Source organism: Alligator mississippiensis, chromosome 2, assembly GCF_030867095.1.
Source record: "Alligator mississippiensis isolate rAllMis1 chromosome 2, rAllMis1, whole genome shotgun sequence".
Lineage (NCBI taxonomy): Eukaryota > Metazoa > Chordata > Crocodylia > Alligatoridae > Alligator > Alligator mississippiensis.
Genome location: NC_081825.1, coordinates 99,386,509 through 99,410,329, shown reverse-complemented (window position 1 = coordinate 99,410,329; position 23,821 = coordinate 99,386,509). Strand labels below are relative to the sequence as shown.

The 23,821-nt window shown below is 42.4% G+C and overlaps 1 protein-coding gene across 2 annotated transcripts in view; it reads left to right on the top strand.

Moving 5' to 3' along the window:
- Positions 1-23,821, top strand: part of ARHGAP10 (Rho GTPase activating protein 10) — a 219,185-nt gene that overhangs the window by 153,552 nt on the left and 41,812 nt on the right. For both annotated transcript variants that reach the window (XM_014593705.3, XM_014593702.3), the window contains exon 19: positions 8,348-8,498. In XM_014593705.3, coding sequence (XP_014449191.1) covers positions 8,348-8,498 — 151 coding nt within the window. The remainder of the gene's footprint in view (positions 1-8,347; positions 8,499-23,821) is intronic.

Sequence of the window (23,821 nt, the reverse complement as noted above, 5' to 3'; positions counted from 1 at the left end):
TGCTTCAAGAGATGAACTGGATAAAGATTCCAGCAGAGTAAGCGTGCATTGTAAATCAGCCATTTTAACTCCTTTTTTTCTGAGCATTGTTATATCTCTAATAAATGTGTTTTTTTGTTTGTTTTTGTACAGGTTACCTGGTTTAAACCCATTTAGTTCTGTCCTGTATTCAAACAAAAAATTAACCAGAAAAGAAGGAGTTGTGATAGTAAAAAATTCTGCTGGACTATTACTTTGGCTGTTTAATGTGTGAAATATTCTTAGGCCACCATAAATGGTTGCCAGTTACCATGGGAAGACGAGGAGTAACAAGGATTAATAACCATATAATGCACAAGGGTGGAGTGGTATATTTCATCCAGAAGGTTAGTGTTTTAAGTTCAATAAAAATTACTTGAACTGTTTTTGTGTATGTTTCTATTTATTTATCAGTTCCAATGGACCCCTCTACTGAAGGAAATTACAAGATAAAATCTTGTATTATGGCACCAAATTCCTTGAAAGAGTACTATTTTGGGAGGCTAGAAACCAACTGAAAACATTATCTTGGTGGGAGAGAGACTAAGGCAGGCAAAATATGGGTTTTGGGCTGGATCCAGCCTGCCAACCATTTTCATTCAGCCCACGGTGCCCACCAACAAATTGTGTCCTGCCCAGCCCTTCTGCCCATGAGGGTAAGAGCGAGGTGCCCATGTGTATACCCCCCTCCCCCCCCCCCCAACATACTCTGTTTCGCCTTGCTCCCACCCTTGTGGATGGTGGGGCTCAGACTGGCCAGCACACAGCTTTTGGGAGGGGCTGCTGCTGCCACTGCTGCAACTCCTGAGGACCTGCTCAGCTTCCCAGGTATTCTGCTGGCTTGGCAGTAGGTAGGGAAGCAGCAGGGGCAGAGCTGCAGTTGGGTGGGAGCACGGAGCATGGGCTGTGGCTGGTGGCAGTGTGGAGCCTGCACCCAGGAGGGTGGTGGCAGCATGCAGCTCAGGTGTGCAACATATGGGTGGGAGGGGTTCCCCCCCCCCACGATCTCCCCATAGCATGCAGGCCACAGTGTACCCTATGCCCCACCCCCACAACTACACTCCCCACATCCCACCATACACCCACACCTCCTCAACACCCCACCATACACACACACACACACACACACTATACAAGACTAAGAATTTATTTTTCAGTTATTATGGAATCACCTGTCTATATTTATGTATATTGTACAAATACAAATCATGACAAAAATATTTTTTGCAATAAAATTATAATACATTATAGTAGGTGTTTGATTTTTAGTTTATGATTTGGTTTCTTTCTGGTTCTAAGATGGCAACCCCCACCCCTCCCAAAAGGAGTATTTCTGGGGGGCAAGAAGAAGGACTTCTGGTGGCCAAGGTCAGGGGTTAGGGGGTGGGATTTCAGGTCCCAAGATTATGACCAGGGGTGGGGCAACTGTCAAGGGGCGGGGCTACCCATGTGGCCCTCGAGAGTTCAATAAAACTCATTAAGCTGCCCCCTACCTGAAATAATTGCCCACCCCTGATCTAGGACTTGACATGACGTGTCCCCACTTTTCCAACATCCTGGGATTAACTGGTAAATGACTCTCTTTGGATTCTTGCTCATATACTCAAGGGATAACTACATGCATACTCCATGTGGCGAGTAATGTGAAAATAGATGATCTTTTGCCTCATGACAAAAACTGGGGGCAAGTTTCAGATATTAAGGATTTTCATTAAATTTATTCCTTGCAGCTCTGTCTGGTTCCCTTATTTTTTCCTCCCTCTTTTCTGCATCTTCTCCTTAATGTTTCCCTTGCACTGATTTTAAGTGAACTGTAGTTGCCCCTAATGCTCTAAAGGTAGTATCAAGTTGTTGGTCATCTGCATGTACGTGCAGGTTTGGGAGTCTGTTGATGAATTTTGAATAGGGCTCTGGGAGCGGTCGATTTGGAGATACTCAGCCCAAAAGTTGGTCCCCGGCGTTGATTAACTCAGGCCAGGGCTTGTAGCCCTTGATCAGTGACATTTAGAGATTTCCCGGTTGTTACATTGTCTTCTATTGAGTTCTTCCGTTGGCTGATCTGCAGCTTCCAGGTGTTAATTGCTGCCTGCTGCTACAGTGTTACACATTCAATCGCTGATTCACTCGCTCTTTCAGGGGCCAGCCTGATACAGGGAAGGGCAGTTTGATTCCTGCCCTTGTTAACATTGTTACAATGTATAACTTACTTATGAAACTAAACACATTTAGTTGAAAGTTGAAAGGTGAGGCGTATAAAATATAAGCTGCAAATGCCATGGCACACAAATAGATAAAAATACCAAAATACAAGGGGAGATACAAAATGCACACATACAAATTTTAAAACACAATTCCTTATCTTAAAGTGAAAGAGAGAGGAAGGAAGAAAAGGTAGAAAAAGAGAAACATATCCAAAGAGGGGTGAGCAATTGCAGGCAAAAGAAAAAGGGGGCTTTCTGCTACAAAGTTTATGAATTACCTCTGCCTGAGAGGTGGCAGACTGTATTTGGTGTTCTTGAATGGCAGTGGGAGCACCTTTCTGGCCAGTGTGTCACATTAGCCTGCATTCTCCCCGAATGCCGCCTTGCTGGGGTTATAATCCCAGCAGTCTTTCCTGCCCAGAGCTGAAGGGCTGGACCCAGTGATCTCACAAGGTCCCTTCCAGCCCTAAACTTATGGGAATCTGTGATCCCCAACCCCTGCCTGATCTGCTGCTCTGCTTTCTGTTCTGTCTACCAACGTGCTACACCTTTCCCTTTTGCGATCTGCGCAAGCCTTATATAGAGGCTGAGTGTGACACTTGTGCCATGCCTGCCACAGGTTGGCTATGCCTTTTCTATAGCGCCAGGGTCTACCATTCCATGTACAATCCATGGCTGACTGCAGTATTGAGGAGTAAGCTGTATTCAGTTGAGGTTTCCTTGTCCATCACACAAGGTAAGTGTGGTTGTGTGTGTGTGTGTATATAGATGAAAAAAAAATCCTTGCGTTATAAGCAAAAAACAAAACAAAAAACCACCCCCTAAAAAAACACCTTTAAAAACTTAAAATTTCCTCTCGCATGTTATCAGTATAATGGAAGAGAGTGGTTGAGAGCAGGCTTTTTATGGCTTATGTAATTGTGTTGGTTCTTAGGTAACTACAAATCATTTATGTAGGTAGCTTCAGTATTTGACCACAAGCTGATTTAAGGCAAGTAAAGTGACACTGGGAAATGAAAAATGCTGAACAATAGTGAGAACAAAGTTGAAAAGTATTAATATTCTACTGTAAATCCAGCACAGTTTGGTGACAGCCTCTCAAGCCTACATCACACCATGTTACTGTAATCTTCTTATCCTCTTGAAGTTTGATTACTTGTTTTTATCTCTGCTAAACCCAGGTAATTTAATAGCTAAAGTTTGTTCATTTAATTGCCTAGACACAAACTAATGTCTCTGCTGTCACAACTTTTACAATCTATGTGAACAGTGACAGTGGGAGCTTTATTTATTTATTATTTTTTATTTTATGTTTGAGGGGAGCTCCTTTGGCGTAACAGGGAACTAAAGATTTTATGAAATAGCATGCTTAGTACTGCTTTAATGTTGGTGGCTTGCCTGGATTGGGTTTCCACACTCTTGGATGCATTCAGTAGACTTGCTGCACATTTAATATTTATGATTCATTGTACCAAAAGGGCCAACTGAGGCTTGGTCAGTTTTACGTTTGCACTCCCCTTTAAGTCAAAGCATCTAAGTGTTTGTAAACTATCATCTCCTGTTTCTTTTAGCTTTTCCATCTCTGTCCATATATAAGCTATTTAGATTGTAATCTCTTGTTTTGACTATAAAATGTTTAGAATGCTTCCTGTGATCACTAATCAAAATAAAGGTGAAATTATTTTTTTAATCCATCCCTCTCTTTTAGATCTATCAGGTTGTACTCAAATTCTCAATCAAACTTAAAACTGGCGACAGCTAAATATTGGTCAGGACACAATAAAAGGCATTTATGTTATGGGAAGGTAGAATCATTTACACCAACATGGAGAAAGTGAGAAAAGGGAAGTCCATGAGAGCCCTGTGTGCCCCTCAGGGGGCAGTTTCTGGTCCTCTTCCTGTTTTGCAAATACTAACACTGTGCAAAATTGGTGTGAACTGCAGCGTTTACCTCAGAGACAATTTACTGCTATTGAAAGGACAGGTCTAGTTGTGAAAAGGTTATGCTAGATCCCATTTTTGTAAAAATGGAACCAGTTAAAAAGCTTGTGTTACTGGAATGTATGAAAAGCCTGGAAGAACAAAAGTAACTCTACATTAATGTCCTGGTAAAGTATCTGTGACTGGATAGTCTTGATATGCATAGTAACATTTTAGTGTATGTAGATCCAGAGCTTGCAAAGTACTGCTGTGAGTTGGTTACATGGAGTCCTATAGGATTGTCCACATTAGCCAGCACAGTAACCACTAGCATTTGTAAGACAGGTCATGGTTGTTAAGTGTGACTTGCTGAGAGCTATTGCTAACAATTAAGTGACTATATTTCTCTATTCCTTATCTAAATAGTTCTTTTTTATCCAGATTTGGGAGGTAGGTTTCAGGTGCCCTTCCTATGCAGCAAGGGTGGATGGAGATTACCTGGAATTTGGCAAAAATCTCCCTAGTATAGCAGATGACCAAGGAAATCTTGTAAAGATAGGATGAGGTTTACTTCTACTCATACTATAATTCCACTGAGTGTGGGGCACAAGCTATCTGAAAGTGCCCTGGAGATAATTTGAGCTCCTTATGGAAAAATATATTACCTGTAGAGGTATTCCCTGTTCCCCTACCATGCACCAGAAATAATACCTCTTTTGCAGTCTGACATGTCTGGAGAGTTTAGGAAGGAAGGGAGAGATGGGGTTCTGCTCTGAGAGCATGGACAGATGAAATGGTTAAACCTGGAGGATAGACCATCTAAGCCCCTAAACCAGAATAACTTTGCCCAAGCCAGTGGAGAATTACTCCTGAAAAAAATCAGGGGTAAAATTCTACTGCTATATGTTACATGAGTTTAAATTTGATCTGTCCATGCATCCTGGAGTAGTTGTTCATTCTCCTGTTGCCTAGTGGTGAGCAGCTGTAATAGTTCACACAGTAGGTAGCTACTACAAGATAGCCATGCATCTGTCCAATCCTGATCTCTAATGTGATTTACATTGGAATACAACACTGATATAAATTATAACAGTCTGTTTATCTGCCTATGGCCTGACACTGGTTTTTGAAGCTTGATGCCCTGTTGAATGATTTCATAAAGGAACCCAGGCTGGCTTTGCATGGTGACTTGAGTTGGGTGGTACTGTTACGAACTTTGCTATTTCACCAATTAAACAACTTTTAATATTGTCAACTGTAGTGCATTATTATTTCACTTGGCAGCTGATGATGACAGCTGTGTCTTTTCATAGCACCTGATGAAGTGAGCTTGAACTCACAGCAGCTTATGCATCTCTTATTTAGTTAGTCTATAAGGTCTGTCCTGCCTTCTGCCTAGCTGCATGAAGGAAGTTGGGCTTGGCATGCCTGAATTAGCCAGGAGATGAAACCAAACTTTATAGGGACCCTGGTAACAACAAAGGAGAAAGCTTGGTGCTGTTTATCTCTCCTTTGTTTTAGGTGAGGGGAGGGAAGAAAGGGCAAGAAACTCTTCTGTAAATTGCCTGTAGGGCTTCTGTCATGGCACTTGGCAGTAACAGGTTGCTGTATGAGTGCTCAGGTATGTGTTCTGTTTTCCCAGGTCAGTAGTCTACTTTCTCTAGCTTATTAGCACAGTCAGTTTGGAATTGCTGGTTATTTCCCTTGTGTAGCATATAGCTTTTTAACTAATATTTTTCATCATCATGCTGCTAATAACAGTTAAGAGTTCTTAATGGGCTTATTCGCAGTATCCAGTTCATTACCTTACTTACTGCCTGTGCCTATCATGGTGTTAGACATGTCATTAAATAAGGATTAGTATTGCCTAATAAAAATTAGTTTTATGGTTTGTTTGGTGTTTCTATATTTTATTTTGGTGGTTTCTTTAGTTTCTCACACCAGTAATTTTATAGGACAATGTAATTTGTGCAGGACTGAGAGAATCGAGGAGTGTTACTCTAGCTCATGCAAAGTCATATTCATACAGATAGTGTTATTTTTTTGTTGTGCCACTGGACAATACCTTCTCTTCCCATCCATATCATTTGATTTTTAACTGAGATATCTGGATATGAGTTAGATTAACCCCACTGTGGAATATAGGGCAGCAAATAAAACATCAAAACCTTTTAACGATTTCTAGGTGGTTTGCTGTTTGCAGAGAGCCTGAATACAACACTGAACCCATGAAAATATGGCATTAGGCTTTTTTGGCAGTCTCTTGAATTTGTCCAAAAGCAAATACTTGTCTATAAAATAGCTTAATCCAGCTTTGTTATATTTACACATAAGGGGGCAGTATGGTACTGTTAGCTAAATACCCTGTATGTGCACTTCAGATGTTATTAAATATTGCATTAGGTTTTAAGAAATGGTTTAGAACTGTGATCATAATTAGTATTTCTGACTTGGTCTTGAGTTGCATGGCACCTACACAGGCAATAACTGTCATGGTTCAGTCTTTTTTTTCCTTGTCCAGACAATTCTGTTTTTCAAGGGTTTCATGCAGTATTCTTTTTCTCTCATATAATCAATGTTTATAGACATGTACAAGAGAAAATAGTTTCTTTAAAGCTAGTGTGTGGATGTATAAATGTATAGGGGGTATTTGCTCTGTGGGAGGGGGCACATTCCACCATTGCCTTCCTTTGGATAACATGTCTGTTGCCAAGTCAATGATGCTTAGTATTGTGATGTTCTCATCCTTTCCCCACCTCCATTTTTTGTAGAATAGTGGTTCTGGCTATTTTACAGCCACTACAACCTAACATCAGGGTAAACCTAAGTTGATGCCATGAAGAAACCAGCATAAATTTGAGTTTCTGCCTTTGAGGATATTTACTGTTACAATCTAATTTTGTATATACACAGTACTCAGGATAATAGGCCAGCATGAGGCCCAGAGTGGTTTATCACACTGTGATTACTGTCCTCGTGTGTTTAGTCACTTGGCTTTTAGCTTCATGCCGCACCTGAGACTTGTTGTAATAATCCAAAAATGTGCTGCCTGCAGTGTCTCTTTATTTACACCTTCTGTATGCATTTTTGCTTAGTAAAAGTCTTCTCAGAACACTCATTATGAACCCTCTCCTTGTTACATTTTGCATACAAAGTGTTTAGCTCTGTAGACTTCTGGAATAAAGTAATGTCAAATACTGTTTTATTATGTTGTGTCTTGTTGTATTATCATGCTCTGGTGCTGTACGGTATAATACAAGCAGAAGGCTTCATTTTTGTGAAGCTGTGTGTGCTTGTTCTTTTTTAGTACTGCTGTTTTTAATGAAATAATATACCAATAGCATGCTTATTTGCTTATGTGAATCCACCATGATCAAATGGAAAAGGCTACTTAATTACTGTATTAGACTGTTGATCAGCTGCTATAGGTAAATAAGCATCATTAGACTCTCCTTTTGTCTGAATGAAATGAAAAAACACACTTGAACAAATGTTTATTGCTGCTTCACCCAAAGAGCAGTGACACAGCACTTTATTGGATGTTGCTGCTCATGAAACAAAAGATAAAATGGTGAAAGGAAACATAATCCCTTTTGTGCGCACCTTGTGGGTGTCTTCATGGTTATGCCTCATAACTCAATATAAAATGACTAACTGAGAACGTTCCAAAACCAATATAATATTCCTCCTTCTCTCCTTAGGCTCCCACTTCTCAAATCCCCACTCTCTTCAGGAGCATGCTAATATTTCCTTAGAAAGGAACCTGGATGATATTATAATCATATCATTCTGTCATAAGTTTTCGGAAAATTTAAAGATGGGCGCTTTAGCTAAGTTACAGGTCTGAACTAAAATCGTAGAATGCTTTTTTTATTGTTTTTTGGTTTTGGTTAGTGGGCAAATAAACTTGTTTTCCCCCTCTGGCAAGCATAGGTGCACATATTTGGTTTTTGGATGTACTGATTTGCAGCTTGGTTAATGGGTAGACTGTGCTCTTGCTTATTGTTATTTTGTATTTATTTATTTATTTTTAAAGCACTCATTAAAGACCCACGGCACACTCCCAAAACTTGAAGGAATAGATTTTTGGCTCCTGTCTGCTTTGAATGAAATCCAAAACAAATGTTGTTTGATAATGGTTTACAGTTGCATTACACAGGTTGCTGTTCGTGGTAAATAATTAATGCCCTTTGTGTTCTTGATTGCAGATTTTCAGAACCCTGCCTGATGCCACTTTCCCTGAGCCAATCTCTATGTCGATAGCTCCTCCAAATGCCCCACCAAGGCAATCAAGAAGACAAGGGCAGCGTAATAAGAGGCCTGTGGCTGTCTACAATCTTTGTCTTGATCTGGATGATGGTAAGATGTTAATTGTATTTTCCGACTTAGGGAGCAGATTGCTGTTGCTGTTATGTCTTGTGTTGTCGGGACGGTCTAGCGGAGCTTTTCATTTCTCATTTGTATTTTTTAATTTGTTACATGTAGAAGGGCTGGGAGGGTAGCGTGGGGATTGTCATACTACACATCATATTTAAAATCAGTGTGGCAGCTTAAAGCATCAATATTTTTTCCCCTTTCTAAAAAAGGCAGCTGTAGTTTCTTTGGGAAAATCTGTTTGACCTCTACTGAAGATTACATAACCATAAGATAAATGGAGAGAGAACTAAAATTAAAGCAGATCTTTTTATGAGAAGAGCTAATGCATTCTATTGTTAAATTCATCTGGATTAAAGGCTCAGATCACCCACTGCACTGCAGAATACTACTACTTGTATTTGTATCTTTAGTACCTTGATGTTCAGTGGAAGTAAATACTTGCAGGCTGGTCTGGCTGGTGAAAAACAGAAAATGTGCCATATAGAGAAGTGCCATACAGCGGAGTAGGGTTTATAAAATATTTTGAGTATCCTGCTTTGGGGCCATGTGCAGTTCTGAGAAAGCAGGGTAGTTTTGTTTGTATTGCAGTTCCTGCCCACCCTATCCCCTTTCTTCTTCTTAATGGTGTTAATTAATTATCCCTTCATAGAAGAAGCATTGGACCACGAAACATAGTGTAGTTACCAGGGAAGTAAACAAAGCTCAAGATTTGAACCTTATATATGAATATAGGATTTATTGATACATTGGTGAATTTGGACCACCTTAGCTGCAAAACCAAGCGGTAGAAGCAGAGTCAGCACAGCTGTGTCAGGTGGCTGGGTCTGAGAAATGACTGAAAGATTCAGCATGTCTACAGTATTTTTCAGTTCATTTCTATTGTGCTCTTTCTTTTCTTCTTTCTTTTCTTTTCTTTTTTTTTTGCTTTCTTTCTTTCAGTCAAACTAGATACACATCCCAGAAAGGGATAACATAGCATGTAGGTGTGCTTTGTGGCATGATCATGGTTCAAAGACCATGTTGCCAAAAACTAACAGAAATCTTAAACGTTTTTTCGACATAAATTAATTTTCAGTTGAAAAAAAATACTCAAACGGCTGTAGTTGCTGAGCAGATTTGCTTCTGCCAACCATATGTCCACCATTCGAATTAAGGCTCTGTTTGGGCATGCAAAGAGCCAGTCGTCTTTCTGGCCTACATGCACACATGCATGCACACCCACCCATATCTCCCCCTCTCCCTACACACCATTGCAGCTCTTTACATTAAGAGCCTGATTTAGAGCCCAATAAAATATTTTTGTTGTTGGCTTCACTGGGGACAGGATTTGGTCTAAAAAATGAATGGTATCAGTTACAAGATAAATATTGTAGAGACTTTCCATTAATCCAGGATAATATTGTGATTTTAATTTGAATATTTTTTGAATAACGAAGAAGTACAGAGGTTAAAAATTGATTATCAGTCTATAACAAGAAAATTCAACACTTGCTGTGATCCTGTAGAGCAGTAGTTCTCAACCTTTTAGACTCCCAGGAGCCGTCATTAAACTCAAGGAGCCTTTTGGAAAATGCCAGCTCTTTGCTTTTACTTGTTTCTTGACTATGGAAAATGATAGAGCATTTTTTCTATTGCAGACGTTTCTAACCACTGGGCCACAGCAGGTTACAGCAGGTTGGCTGTCGGATCATGTCATGAGCCCCCGGTTCAGCCTCCTGTCTGTCTGCCTGGGTGAGCGGCTTCTGCCACCAGTAGTGATGTGCGGGGTTAAAGCTGGGGGGCGGGGCAGTCCTGGAAGGGAGGCAGCCAGCTGCGCTGTTCCCGTGCCAGTCCACAACACAAAAAAGGTTGGGAACCACTGTTCTATTGCAAAGAAAGACCACAACAGGTCTAAACATTGTTGACGCTATGGATTCCTATTTTAAATCTCTGTGTTTATCTTGTAAACCATGTGCAGGGATGTCTTCCCTCCCCCTGCCTCCTCCCATCAATGCTAATGCACAGTACCCTGAAAAGGATCTCACAGGCTGAGATAAACTGCTATACCTGAGGTTTGCCATGGTGCTGAATTGATGTTGCATGATCACCCAATGTGATGGTATTTTAATAGGTTTTGTTGAGTCCATGGTTGTCATGACTTAGATTTCACAATGTAGGACTTTGTCCTGTCAAAGGACCCATCAGTAAGGACCTACCGAAATCTAGGAGGCAGGTGGGTGATTTTGCGGGTCGATCGTGACACGTGCCACCATTTTCATGGTTTTTTGCAGTGAGGCCCCTCACACCGCTGATTTGTCAAGGGGCCCTGGCAATGGCCCTGCCCCTCACCGCTGATTGCCTGAATGGATTGCCATTCATGTGGTTTCACCCCTCAGTGCTTATTGGCAGAGAGGGCAGGGCTGCATGATGGGCAGCCTACTTAGCCAATCAGCAGTGGAAGGAGGAGGTGGCAGCCATCATCTTGGCTCCCTTTCTCTGTGCCGGTGGCTGTGAGAAGTGCTGGCTCCCACTGGAGAGCCAACATTTTATTTTCAGTAAGTTTGTCCCCCATCCCCAACCCCCCCATCTCCTCCCCCCAGTGATTCCACCAAAAATTGTGGGGAATGCCACTTTTTGTGAAAACCACCTCAAATAGAGGTTTCTGTGAAAAATGCAAAATTGTGATTTGAGTAGGTCCCTACCCATCAGTAACTTTTTACTAGGAAACTTTCAAAAATACAAAAGGTATTTGGCTTAGTTGGCTACCCAGCTGCCACTGAATTTCAGCTGAAGTTAAATGTCTACTTTCCTTTTATGCCTTTTGAAAAATGTCTTCTTTAGTATCCTTAGTTTAAATTTGAAGTTGGTAGCATTCGCTAAAGGTGCTTCAGCCCTTCTTGTTGCTAAGAATTGGTTTGACAGGTGCTACCCTGTACTGCTTGCACATTAATTTTAGTTATGCAGTTATATCAGAAACTTTTGTTGGTAGTCATTTCCCTGATTATTTCATATGCACGGTTCAGTGCATACAGTAGTTCAGTATGTTTAGCCCAATTATGTCATTATAGTATCGAAATAACTATTCCCGTGGATTGGCTATACAATACATACCTCAGGCAGGCTGATTAATTATCTACTCATTGGTTAGACTTGAACAGCTCCAAATATGCTCTGCAAAGTTTTTTTTATAGGCGAGGAAGACAGAAGGAATAAGAAGTGTGACTGGGCTTTAGTCCATATTTACCTAACTTCTTGGCTAACAAATACATGTTTTATAACTGCTCTGGAAAGATTTTATCCCACGTGTATGTTTTTTTTAACAGGAAATTAAACATTAAATCATTCCCCTCCCCCCATTTTTATTCACAATGGCATGATTTAAGTATCAGGCATCAGCTAAAGTTTTGTATTTCCTGGATTTGGCCAAATTGTCATGAGCTTGCTGTTTGAAGTAGCTGCAATATATTTCTACATAAACATCTATAAGGAGACAAATATACATTAAAACGTGCGCAGTTATTAATCGTTTATTAACAAAATTTAAGAATTTGTTTCAACTTGAAGTATAAAAAATATGCTAGAGGCAGTGTTCTTCTGGAAAACTAGTTGAGTGTGTTTCATTTAGGATTGTTATGCAAACCAGGAAATTGTTAAGAAAGCGGAAACAAGCCTTTAACTATCAGCTGCTTCAGGGAGTCAACAGGCTGTAGAATCCACAGCTTGGATTGAAAACACAGGGTCTGGGCCAGATTTGTTTTTTAAAAAGCACATTCAAGTCACAAGCCTTCTTAAATGCACACATACTGTTTGCAGAAACCAACCAGAAAGGACTGTAACTGGAGTAAATATTGATGGCCATAATAGTTAGAAGAACACACTCTGTTTGATTAAAATCTTTATTTTTGCCTTCAAGGAATTAGCTGCAGTAAATTCTGATAGCACATGGATTTTTCTTGCACATGGTAATTAGATGATGTTAAACCTATTTACAAACAATTTAAGTATTCTTTTTATTAACCTAAAGATCTTCATTGTGAGGGAGACAAACTAAGTCTCAGAAGATGCTCCCGTTTTTTTCCCCAGTTAGCTTTCCCTAAGAAAACTAGGTATTAAATCTTCATACTAAAGTCTTCCAGTATCTCAGTATCTCAAATTGAACCACACTTAATGAGGGAACTGTCACGTATTTTCAGATATGACCTGAACCACCGTTCTCAGCACACTGCAGTATAGAAGTTTTGACTCTGAATGATACTGTGATCTGTTTCAGAGTTTTCTTGTTCTCTTACAGCTAGCAGATAGAACAGAAATTGTTTTTTGAAAGAATGTCTTTCATGTATTATCCCAGAGAATGTTATAGTGAGTCAGAACCTGGGGTGCAGTGACTCCTAAGGTTAGCATGTCATACTAACTGTTACAAATTCAGCTATAGGCAGATAGAGTTTTTTTTTATTTAATATTAAAATATGTTCTACTGAGAGAGATTACTGACTGGGACAAGAGGCAGTTTATCCTTTTTTTGTCCCAAAATCTCACTGAGCCTATATTTTCCATTCTGATTGTCAGAGGAGACGTCTATTTATACTTGATCCAAAAGACATTGAAAAAGATAAAATTGCAAGGGAACGAAATTATTATTTTTTATTTAACATAATATTTGCATTCTACATCCCCCCCCCCCATTTTCTTTCAGATAGTTTAAAAGGAATGCAGGTGCCTTTGTTTGCTTTACCTTTTGCACGCCATCAACATGGCAATTAATGAATTGCTTTAGTTGCAAAGCCAGTATAACAACACAGTTGAAAAAGTTTTACATAAATAGACAAAAAAAATACCTAGGTTGTCATCTAACTAGTACAAACAACAGAGAGATAACTGTTACACACATTATACACACAGTAGGAAAGTAGAGCTCAAGCTTTGGGTTTGTCCAACTACGGAAAAATAGACCTTTACTGAAGTGAAACTTATTTTGTAATATGAGCTTGTTCCATCTCTGTGAGCCAGCTACTAGAGAGCAAAATCATTCTCTCTCTTTCATATACAAAAAACAGAATGGTCTCTTTTGAAAAGGGCACTCTTTCTTTTATTACTATACCTTATAAGGTGTGTTATTTATGGCTGGAACTAAACTTCATAGGGCATACTTATAATACTTGCACAAAAAAAGGTTTTTCCAAACTTCCAGAAAACCATATGGCTTATAACTTCAGAATATTGCCTAACACTTTACATACTTAAACTTTCTGTAAACATTAACCCTTAAAATTAGGATTGTATTATTCCCTTTGGAAAGATGGGAGAATTTTTTCCAAGATGTTGGTTTTAGTGGAGACTGGGTTGGCAGTGTCATAAATAATAACCGGCCATAGGTCTTTTGTGTCTCTGAATTTCAGTTCATGTGCTGAAGCTACTAGTCTGCACTGTGCCTCAGAAATATTGTGTCAGTTCCCCTCCTGCTCCCCCCCGCCCATGCTGTGATAAGAAAATGGTAAAACAGGCATTGATCCCAACCCTTCTCTTTCTTCCCCAAAATAACTACATAATACAGGGTGGGAGTGGAAATTATGTTGGGTGGAGGGCTCCTTATTGAGTCAAATTTGGCAAGCTGTTGAGGGCCACATGGGTAGCCCCACACCTTGACAGATGCTCCACCCTCTAGTCACCATCTTGTGATTGGAAGTCTCACCCCCTAGCCCCTGACCTTTGCTGCCAAAAGTCCCTCCCCTTGCCCCAGCCAGTACTCCTTTCAGCAAGGGGCTTTGCCATCTTGGAACCAGAAAAATATCAAATTATATTCTAAAAAGTGAACATCTACAACATTAATTTATTTGATTAAAAAAATATTTTGTCCTATTTTACATGTATTTGTGTAGTGTACACAGAGGTGATTGTATATAATTGCTTAAAATGAAGTCTTACTCTTGTATGTTGTGGGTGGGTGGGTATAGGTTTGTGGAGGCCTGTGGGTCTGTGGAGTGTGGGGGAGGCTGTGGGTGTGTGTGGGAGGGTTTTGTGGGGGGTGGATAGGTGTGGGTGTGTGTGTGGATATATGGGGGTGGGTATGGGGCTTGTGGGGGGGCTGTATGGGGGTAGGGAGGATGGGGTGTGTGAGGGGGCGTAGGTATCTGTATATGGCAGTATGGTGGGGTGTGAGTGTGGAACTTGGCCTATGAACGAACACACACGCACACACACACACACACTCCCATTCCTGGCCCTGGTACCTGGAGCGGCAGGCAGGAAAGTGGGGAAATGGCAGCTACAGGCTGGGGGAAGGAGCAGCAGCCAGGCACATGGAGCACAGTGACAGCTGGGTGGGAGTATGGGGCCTGTGCTGGTGTCCCGGGGCCAGTGCTGGCAGGGCCCAAAGTGGGGCAGCAGGAGCATGGGACCCCTGCCCCCCCCTCCAGCACAGCTGGTGCGGGACCCCGTACTCCTGCCTGCCCTGCTCTGGGCCCTGCCAGTGTGGGCCCTGTGCTTTCGCCCAGCTCTCACTCCCCACACCTGTAGCTGCTATTTCCTCACTTTCCTGCTGGCTGCTGGCCACTCCAGCACCGTGTGGCTGCTGGCTGAATGGCCGGACTGCAGGACTTGGGAGGAGTTGGCCCAGCCTGGCCCGGCCCCGAGGATCAGGGTGATCACCCGCGGCTCTCCCCTTCCTGCCCCGCCATTCTCATCTGAATTTCCCTCTGGGGTGTAGTGACGCAGGAACATCCCCAAGGGCCCAGGCCAGAAGGCTCTGCTAAGCACAGGGCTTCCAGTTGGGGGTGGGGTGGGGCCGTGCAGGCTGCTGAGTCCTGCTGGCTTCCCCTGGGTCCTACTGCCCCTGTCTCCAGGCAGCTAGGAGCAGATAAATATTAATTTTCTAAATTTTTTAGGGGCTCCATGGCCCAGATAGAATGGGCAGGCAGGCCGGATCCAGTCTGTGGGCCGTATTTTGCCTGCCCCTGACATAATAGAACCATTACTCCAAATTCTTGAAAGTGGAGGCAGGTAGTTGGCAGTGGCCTTGGATTTGTAATAATTTTGGTAGCCTCGAACTGGAGAAATGCAAACCTGTAAAGTGTATGGTTTAGACCCTACTTTTGAAGACATGGCCAGAAGCAGCAGCCACCAGAACAATCCCTAGCATACTTTGCCTACCTGTTCCTATTGATAGTTAAGCATGCTCCAGAAATATGTTGCCGAAAGTTGCATTTTTTCTAGTGGTTGCTCCCAGGCACACTGCAGTGTGAGAACTTCAGAGTGGTTGCAGAGGGGCACCCAGAGTGACTTAACTAGTGTATTTCTTGGTTTGGAGCACATGTGTAAAAATAGGTGGGCATGAGGTGTGCTTGGATCATCTCAACCGAGAGACACTGTTGCTGTTAGGTTCTGCTGATAAAAGTATTTAGATAACCTGGTAGACTATTACTTTACTCTGTGTTTCTGCTGCTCCATAGCAACATGGATTAGACATAAGTGCTTCATCAGTAGTTTGCAAAGCTTTTGCTTAGGACTGACTGGAACATGTGGATATGTTATCAAATAGGTGCTCCCAATACAGTAAAAGGAAAAGAAAGATCATAATTGTATGTTGTTTGCTATTGTAGAATTTAAGATGTTGCAGATTTCATCACTGCAATTCTGCAGGGTCTGCTATGGTTTTTTTTGCCCTGTGGCTCTCAGGTGGATTCTTCATCAGTAAGCACCAGTTGCTTACAAAGCTTGTGCATCTCTGCAGTAGCATAACTGATATAGGTAGTACAAAACTTTTGGAGTTATAGCTAGTATAGCTGCTGCTTCATCTTAGTTGAGCAGAAATGCATGTAGCATCCTATATCCAATGTCTCCCTGTAAAATGAGGTCTCTCCTCCTCCTCATTTAACATGAGGGGGGATCATCTTGGATTCAAGTATGATGCGAGAGCAGGGGGCAGACAATTGCTCCCCATGACCTGGGGTTGGGGCTGGAGCTATAACGGTTGCCTTCCCTCACAGCCTCTGTCCCGGTTAGCCTTAGGCCCGCCGCTCCAGTGCTGCCTCTTTCCCTGTTCCCCACCCCACGCACACAAGCTCTGCCCGTCCACCTGCCCTACCTCTCTTTGTTGCTTATTGTTGCACTGCTTCAGTAGGCTCTGGCATTAGTCCAGCTTGGGAAATGAAGTACAGAAACAATATGCTTTCCAATTTGCAGTAGGCAACACACAGATCTCAAAGGAGTATTAAAATAATAGCTAAAAGTAAAGTGGTCATTGAAAGCAGAGGAAAGGGCACTTGGGAAAAGTGAAAATAATAAAGGAATACAGGGGACTCTTGGATGCACATTCAGACTTTCCTTGAGAGAGAGCATCATTAGAAACCTTGGATCTTCTGTAATTTTCCATCATCTCTTTAATGCTCCAACTTCTGCACATGGACACTCAGACACACAATAATATAAGCAAGACAGTTTAGCATACTAAAAACCATGAATCCCAAACATGGAAGATTCTGATGTACAGTGTCTACCCTGGTGGGCTGTGTTGGCATGTTATTGTGGCAGGCGTTTTTGTAGTGTAAACAGCTTAAGACCTACCTACAAGGGAGACTGAAATTATGTGTTAAAGAAAATGGGAAAAGAGGGGAAAATGGGAAATTGTCGAGAGTTTTGCAGACATTTCAGTATAGGTTGCCTTGTTAACCTTCCAGTAGGCTATCATCGCCTACTGGAATTCACCATCCAGCGCAGGGTGTCAAAGGCCTGCAGCAAGACAGCAGCCCTGGACTTCAGGAGGGCGGATTTCAATGAGGTAAGGAGACTAGTCAGGGGGGCACTGAGGTCCCGGAGGGGAGGGGGGTTGGGAGTCCAAGAGGAGTGGTCGTCCCTTAAAGAGACGATCCTCCAAGTCCATAGGGTGACAATCCCCACGCGGATCAAAGGGGGCAAGAGCAAAAGCCCACATAGCTCACCAAAAGCATCCAGGAACGCCTCAAAGCCAAAAAGGCATACACCCAATGGAAGGGAGGGGCCATCACCAAGGAGGAATTATACCTCCATTGCTCGAGATTGTAGGGAGGCTGTTAGAAAGGCTAAGGCAGCGATGGGACTGGGACTAGTGACCTGGATCAAGGATAACAAGAAGTCCTTTTTTAAATACATAGTGGGTAAAAAGAAGGTACCAAGTAACATGAGGCCTCTGCAGGCCACGCTTGGTAATCTGGTGGTAGCACCAGGTGACAAAGCTAATCTCTTTAACAGTTTCTTTTCTTCCATTTTTCTGAGCAGGGACAGGGACATTTTTCCCCCCCCTCCCCCCCCCTGGGAATCCAGACAGACCCAGGGCAGGTGCAGCCAGGCCTAGGGTCAGCGAGGATCTAGTCAGGCAACTTCTGGTGGGACTAGATGTGTTCAAATCAGCAGGTCCTGATGATCTCCACCCCAGAGTGCTGAGGGAACTGTCAGAGGTCATTGTAGGAACCTGGCACAGCTTTACGAGCACTCACGGTGCTCTTGCAAGGTGCCAGAGGATTGGAAAAGAGCCAATGTGGTCCCCATTTTCAAAAAAGGGAGGACCCAGGAAACTATAGGCCCGTTAGTCTTACCTCGATCCTGGTGAAGCTCTTTGGGAAAATTATCCAGGAGCACATCTGTAAGGGACAAGCAGGGGAGACTATGCTTAGGGGCAACCAACACGGGTTCATTAGAGGCAGGTCCTGTCAGACCAGGTCACAAAAGCCCTGGATGCAGGTGTTGCTGTGGACATAGTCTTTCTGGACTTTAGGAAGGCCTTCAGCACTGTCTGTCACCCAATCCCCATTAAAAAAATTAGGCGTCTGTGGTGTGAATGCCTACACAGTCAGATGGGTCGCAAACTGGCTGGAGGGCCGCACCCAGAGCGTGGTGGTGGACAGGTCATTTTTGACCTGGAGGGACATGGGCAGTAGGGTCTACCAGGGCTCGGTCCTTGGGCCCGCACTATTCAATATCTTCATCGGCAACTTGGACGAGGGGGTGAAAAGCGCCTTGTTCAAGTTTGCAGATGACACTAAGATATGGGGAGAAGTGAGCACACTTGAATAGAGGGACAGGCTACAACTAGATCTGGACAGGTTACAGAGGTGGGCGGATGAGAATAGGATGGGTTTCAATATGGGCAAGTGCAAGGTGCTGCACCTGGGGAGGAAAAACCAGCAGCATACCTACGGGCTGGGGAGCTCTCTTCTTGTCAGCACAGATGCAGAAAAGGATCTTGGAGTCGCTATTGATTCCAAGATGAACGTGGGCCGCCAATGTGGGGGCGCAGTGAGGAAGGCTAACTGCACCTTGTCATGCATCCACAGACGCATCTCAGGCAGGTTCAAGGAGGTGATCCTCCCCCTCTATGTGACACTGGTCAGGCCGCAGTTGGAGTACTGCGTCCAGTTCTGGGTGCCGCACTTCAGGAGGGATGTGGAAAGCATCGAGAGGGTTCAGAGGAGGGCCACTCATGATCGGGGGCAGCAGGGTAGGCCCTATGAGGAGAGGCTACAGGACCTGAACCCGTTCAGCCTTCACAAAAGAAGGCTGAGAGGGTATCTGGTGGCCACCTACAAACTGGCCAAGGGGGACCAGCAGGCAATGGGAGAGTCCCTGTTCCCCCAAGCACTACCGGGAGTTACAAGGAATAACAGCCATAAGCTGACTGTGAGTAGGTTCAAGCTGGACATCAAGAAGCACTACTTCTCAGTCAGGGCGGCTAAGAGCTGGAACCAACTTCCAAGGGAAGTGGTCTTCAAAAGGTCTTCAAAAGGAAGCTAGACACTCATCTAGCCGGGGTCATTTGACCTCCACATTCTTTCCTACCCATGGCAGGGGGTCAGACTTGATGACCTGCTTAGGTCCCTTCCGACCCTACCAACTATGAAACTATGAAATAGGCAGTGTGACTGGGGCCCAGTTTCTGTTACAGTGGTGCTGATACAACCAGTTCAATTACTGCTAAGACTGTGGCTTCTTTCTGAAATGCAGGAAGTGTGTGGTGTTTAGGTTTTGTTTGGTTTTCATACCAAATAGTAAAGATGACTGGATTAAAAAAAAAAAGTTATCTGGCCTTTGTTTGACAGCTGGCTAGAGATTAATTGAATGCTTTGACTCTCTTTTTGGAAAAAGGAACTGTAGCGTTCCACAGCAGTATCGGACATGGCTCCTTTGATTGCCAAACCAAAGAATTCAGATCTTAGAAGGCAGAGCAAAATAAAGCCAGAAGTTCGTCTAGAGCTCCTGCCCAGATCACATGTCTTTGGCTTGTCCACACAGGGGAAATTAATGTGTGGTATGCAAAGCTGTGAATTTGCAGTGCGCTAGCTAGTCTGCACTAATGGTGGAGCCTTACTGTGGTCTAAGAATGCCTTTGTGTGAGATCAGCTTACTTCACTTCTGAAAGTGGAGTAATTTACTTTGTGATTAGTGGGCACATCCAGACGAGCAGGCATGTGCATTTTCTGCAGGATAAATAGCAGTCGCATATAGTTGTGGTACTACTACTTGTCCCCGGGGAATGCCCCTGCACACACTTGCTGGCATTCAGTACACCCGGGGAGGGGTGGTGGTAGAGGAGGCTGGGGCCAGCACCTGACTGGCCCCAGCAGCCTTACTTGGGGCCCTGAGGGCTTCCCACAGAGCCTGGCCAGCAGCCGGAGCATGGTTGTGGCCAGCCAGGCTCTGGTTTTGGGTGGTGTATGCTACAGCTATGTGCACTACCTTGCTTTTTTTTAACACAATTTTTTAGATACTGGGACTTCCTGGTGTCTGATTTTGGCTCCTCACTGAAAATATGCAGCACAAACCTTTTAACACGTGCTACGTGCGTTTTGTGGCATCTCAAAATCCTTTAAGGCACCGCAAAGCTAATGTGTGTGCTCGTCTAGACATGCCCAGTGTGTGTGTAAGTGCGTCCACATGGAGGATTAGGGCAGGGTTTCTAGTTCACTGTAAATGCACCCTCTACCTGATAATACACTGATGCTCCAGGTGAATTTGTTCTTTGTGTTACAGGTGTGCAAAATAGCATTTGCCTCAAAAAGGAAAAAAAAAAACTTGGAAGAAAGTATTTCTGGATTTGAGGTTATTCAGTTCCTTGTGAGGAGGACCATTGCTTGCCCATCATTAGGTATTTTTGTATGGTCTTGGTCCTAGTACTGCTTTCTCACCAATAATCGTGTCTCTGAGATTGTTCTTGCTTCCAGTAGCATTTTCATCGTTTAGGAATCTAGGGCTTTTCTACTGGAGGTTTCCACTCTATTGGAGACCCATGGGCAGAGGTTTAATTTTCAGCATGCAGCCAGTGTGTAGACATCATACCCACAGAATAGGGAGAGGAACTCCACCCTCTGCTTGCTATCTGACTTTCACACAGTTCCCCTTTCGTCTCTTGTAGCTCAGAATTTAATTATGAGGTCTAAATTAACACCCCAACACTGGATCTGTGAGTCTGCCTTGAACTGTTTTGCACAGGTTGAAGAATTTGTGATTCTTGAAGCATTTTATTTTTAGTTATCCCAGTGAAAGGTTCACCTACCATTCTCTGCACATGTGGGTTTTATTGAAGGAATTAGGCAATCTAAAAATTCTTCACCCTGAATTCTAAAGGTGAATCTGAAGAGAAACAGATCTGTATGAAGGTAGCTCCATGATATTATAGGGAAAATTACAACTAATTATGATTCTTCTTTAAAAAAAAAAAACCCAACAAACCCCCCCCCCCCCCCCCTTCCCTTTGAAAATCAGTGAGAAATCTTGGGGGAGGAGAGATTCAAAAGTGCCTTGAGAATCCTGCAAGTTCATGGATGTCTTATAGATAGACAATTCCACCCCCCCCACCCCCCCAATTGTGGCTGCAGACTTTAGGCCAATCTTCAAGGAAGTTCAGCATTTTGCGGTTCTAGCTTCCTTCCTTCCTACCATTTCTGAATCGTTGCAGAGTTGGGGGAAATCATCTTCCTACAGGAAAACTACTTCATGTATGACATGCATTCTTGTGTGTATACATACTATAAAATAAATCAAAACTGTTTATTTGACAGAGAAAAAGTGAAGTCAGATAGTAATTCTTTTGTTGTCATGCAAAAAACAGACTGAATAAGAGTCTGCAACCTGAACTCTTACAGGGCCTGTGTTGAAAGAGAATATTGTATTGATGGATAAGCAGGTCATTTGCTGTCTGCTATCTCAGATAAATCTGTATTGGTTCCAGGGTGAAAGAGTCCTTCTTAACATTTTAATTAAATGTAAGAGCTAATACCACTTCTTATGTATTCTAACTGAATACTAATACAGCAGTGAAAGTCTGTGGGATTTGTTATGCAATCCATTTGTTATTTTTCATCTAATGAAATGCAGTAATATAGAGCTATCCTTCATTCTGTGTACATTTTTTTAGGAACCTTGAAATGTAAAGGGCTTTTTTCCCCCTTTTAAATTTTAGTATTGTTTACTATAAATTGCTACTAAATAAGCTAAATGGTTGCTGACCACAGTTGCACTGATTTATCTATGTCAATTTAGAAGCTGGTATTGTTAAATAATGCTGCTTCGGTAGACTTAATATGGGTAGTGATCAGAGTTCTCCTTACTTCTTTCAGGTCAAGGAGGTAATTACACAGCCATCTTCATTTACTCAGCACTGGAAGGGTCCTTAGTAAATTTGAAAGAAATTAAAATAAATAGAAGAACGCTTATGAGTTCTACTATTTGTTCTGGTGGAGCACAATGAGAACTGCAGTTGTGGAAAGCTGAAGAGCATAAAAAATTCCATACTGGGTCAGACCAATGGTCCATTTAGCTCAGTATCCCGTCTCCAACTGTCTTAGGAATGGATGCTATATAGGGAAAGCACCAAACTCTAGAGGGATCCACCTCCTATTCACTACCCTCCCTGGCATTCATCATTTATTGATTTAGAGATGCCAGAGGCAACATCTCCAACCATTGTATTCAATAGCCATTAATAGATCTATCATCCATGAGTTTATCCTGTCCCTTTTTGAAACTGCCTATGCTATCTGCCTCTACCATGTCCTGTGGCAATGAATTCCACACGTTAACTACCTCTTGCATAAAAAGTACTGCCTCGTGTTAGTTCTAACTGTCATCTACTAATTTCACTGGGTGTGCCCCCTTGTTGTAGTATTCTAGGACTTGGTGAACAGTAATTCCCTGTTCACTTAGTCCGCACTCTTCATGATTTTATAGACATCTATCACAATGGGAACTGTAATTGTGGAAAGCTTCACCCTGAATGAGAGTGGGTGGGTGCAGCAACATGAGTTTGCAAACTGTAACCAGCCAGACTTGGCTAGTACCTCTTATGCACTCTGGAGATAGTCTAATACTAATACAGCTCCCAGAGTGCCTTCACCATGGTGTCATCCAATGAGTCTTGTCAATAGTAGAAAGCTGCCTTCCTCCAGTGGAATCCCTGGATATAGGATATCAGTAAACACTACTAGTTTTTCCAAGGATTGAATTTTTTGTGGCAGTGGTCTGCCTCTGTTGGCAAATTGGGTACAAATTGCACCTGCTTGCTACAGGGGCTAATAACATTCGTTAAGTGATAACTCTGGTGAAGCAAATAGCAGTAGGCTGGTTCCTTTTGGAAGTTTAAATATCTTCTCTTGGAATCAGTTCCTTTTGACTTCCTTTTTGATTATAATGTAAATATTCTGCTTCATGGTATAAAGTAATTTGGTTTGACTTTCTCTGACATTGTAACCTAAGTGGTTCCCTTCAGTTTGTAATGTAATTCACATAACAATTCATTCAACCTTTGAAGTAGAGGTGGTTCTTCGTGTCGTAATGTAATGCCTATTAGCCATTACTGACTTCATAATGTGATCTGTGTTTCTTTTAACTCACACTGACATTGAGGCACAATTGATTCTGTCATGTTTGCTTCCCATTTCTATCTTAAGTTGTGTATCTCTAGACACTAAAGCTGTAACATGTTGAGCCTTCTTCTTCCTAACTGTAGATCATCTTTGTTTGGGCATATCTGTTTCATCCCCAACCTGTGAAGTTCCTAATTAACGAAAACATCAGATATACTCTTAAGTTCACAGAAGAATAGAGCAACTTTCTGCTTGGTTAGATTTGTGACTTATTGAGGAAAATAATTTCTGGTGAAGGAATGCTTCCAATTTATTGGCTAATTGGCTACATTAGACTTCAATTACAGATGACAAGGCAAAAAGTGTGGTGTCTTTTAACCTCCCATTGTGACATATCTGGATAGCTAATGTGACACCTACAACTTGCCTGAGAATTATATTTGGCTCATAATCATGGTGTAAATAAAAAGTGTGATCTCCACTGTTACTATAGAAGCT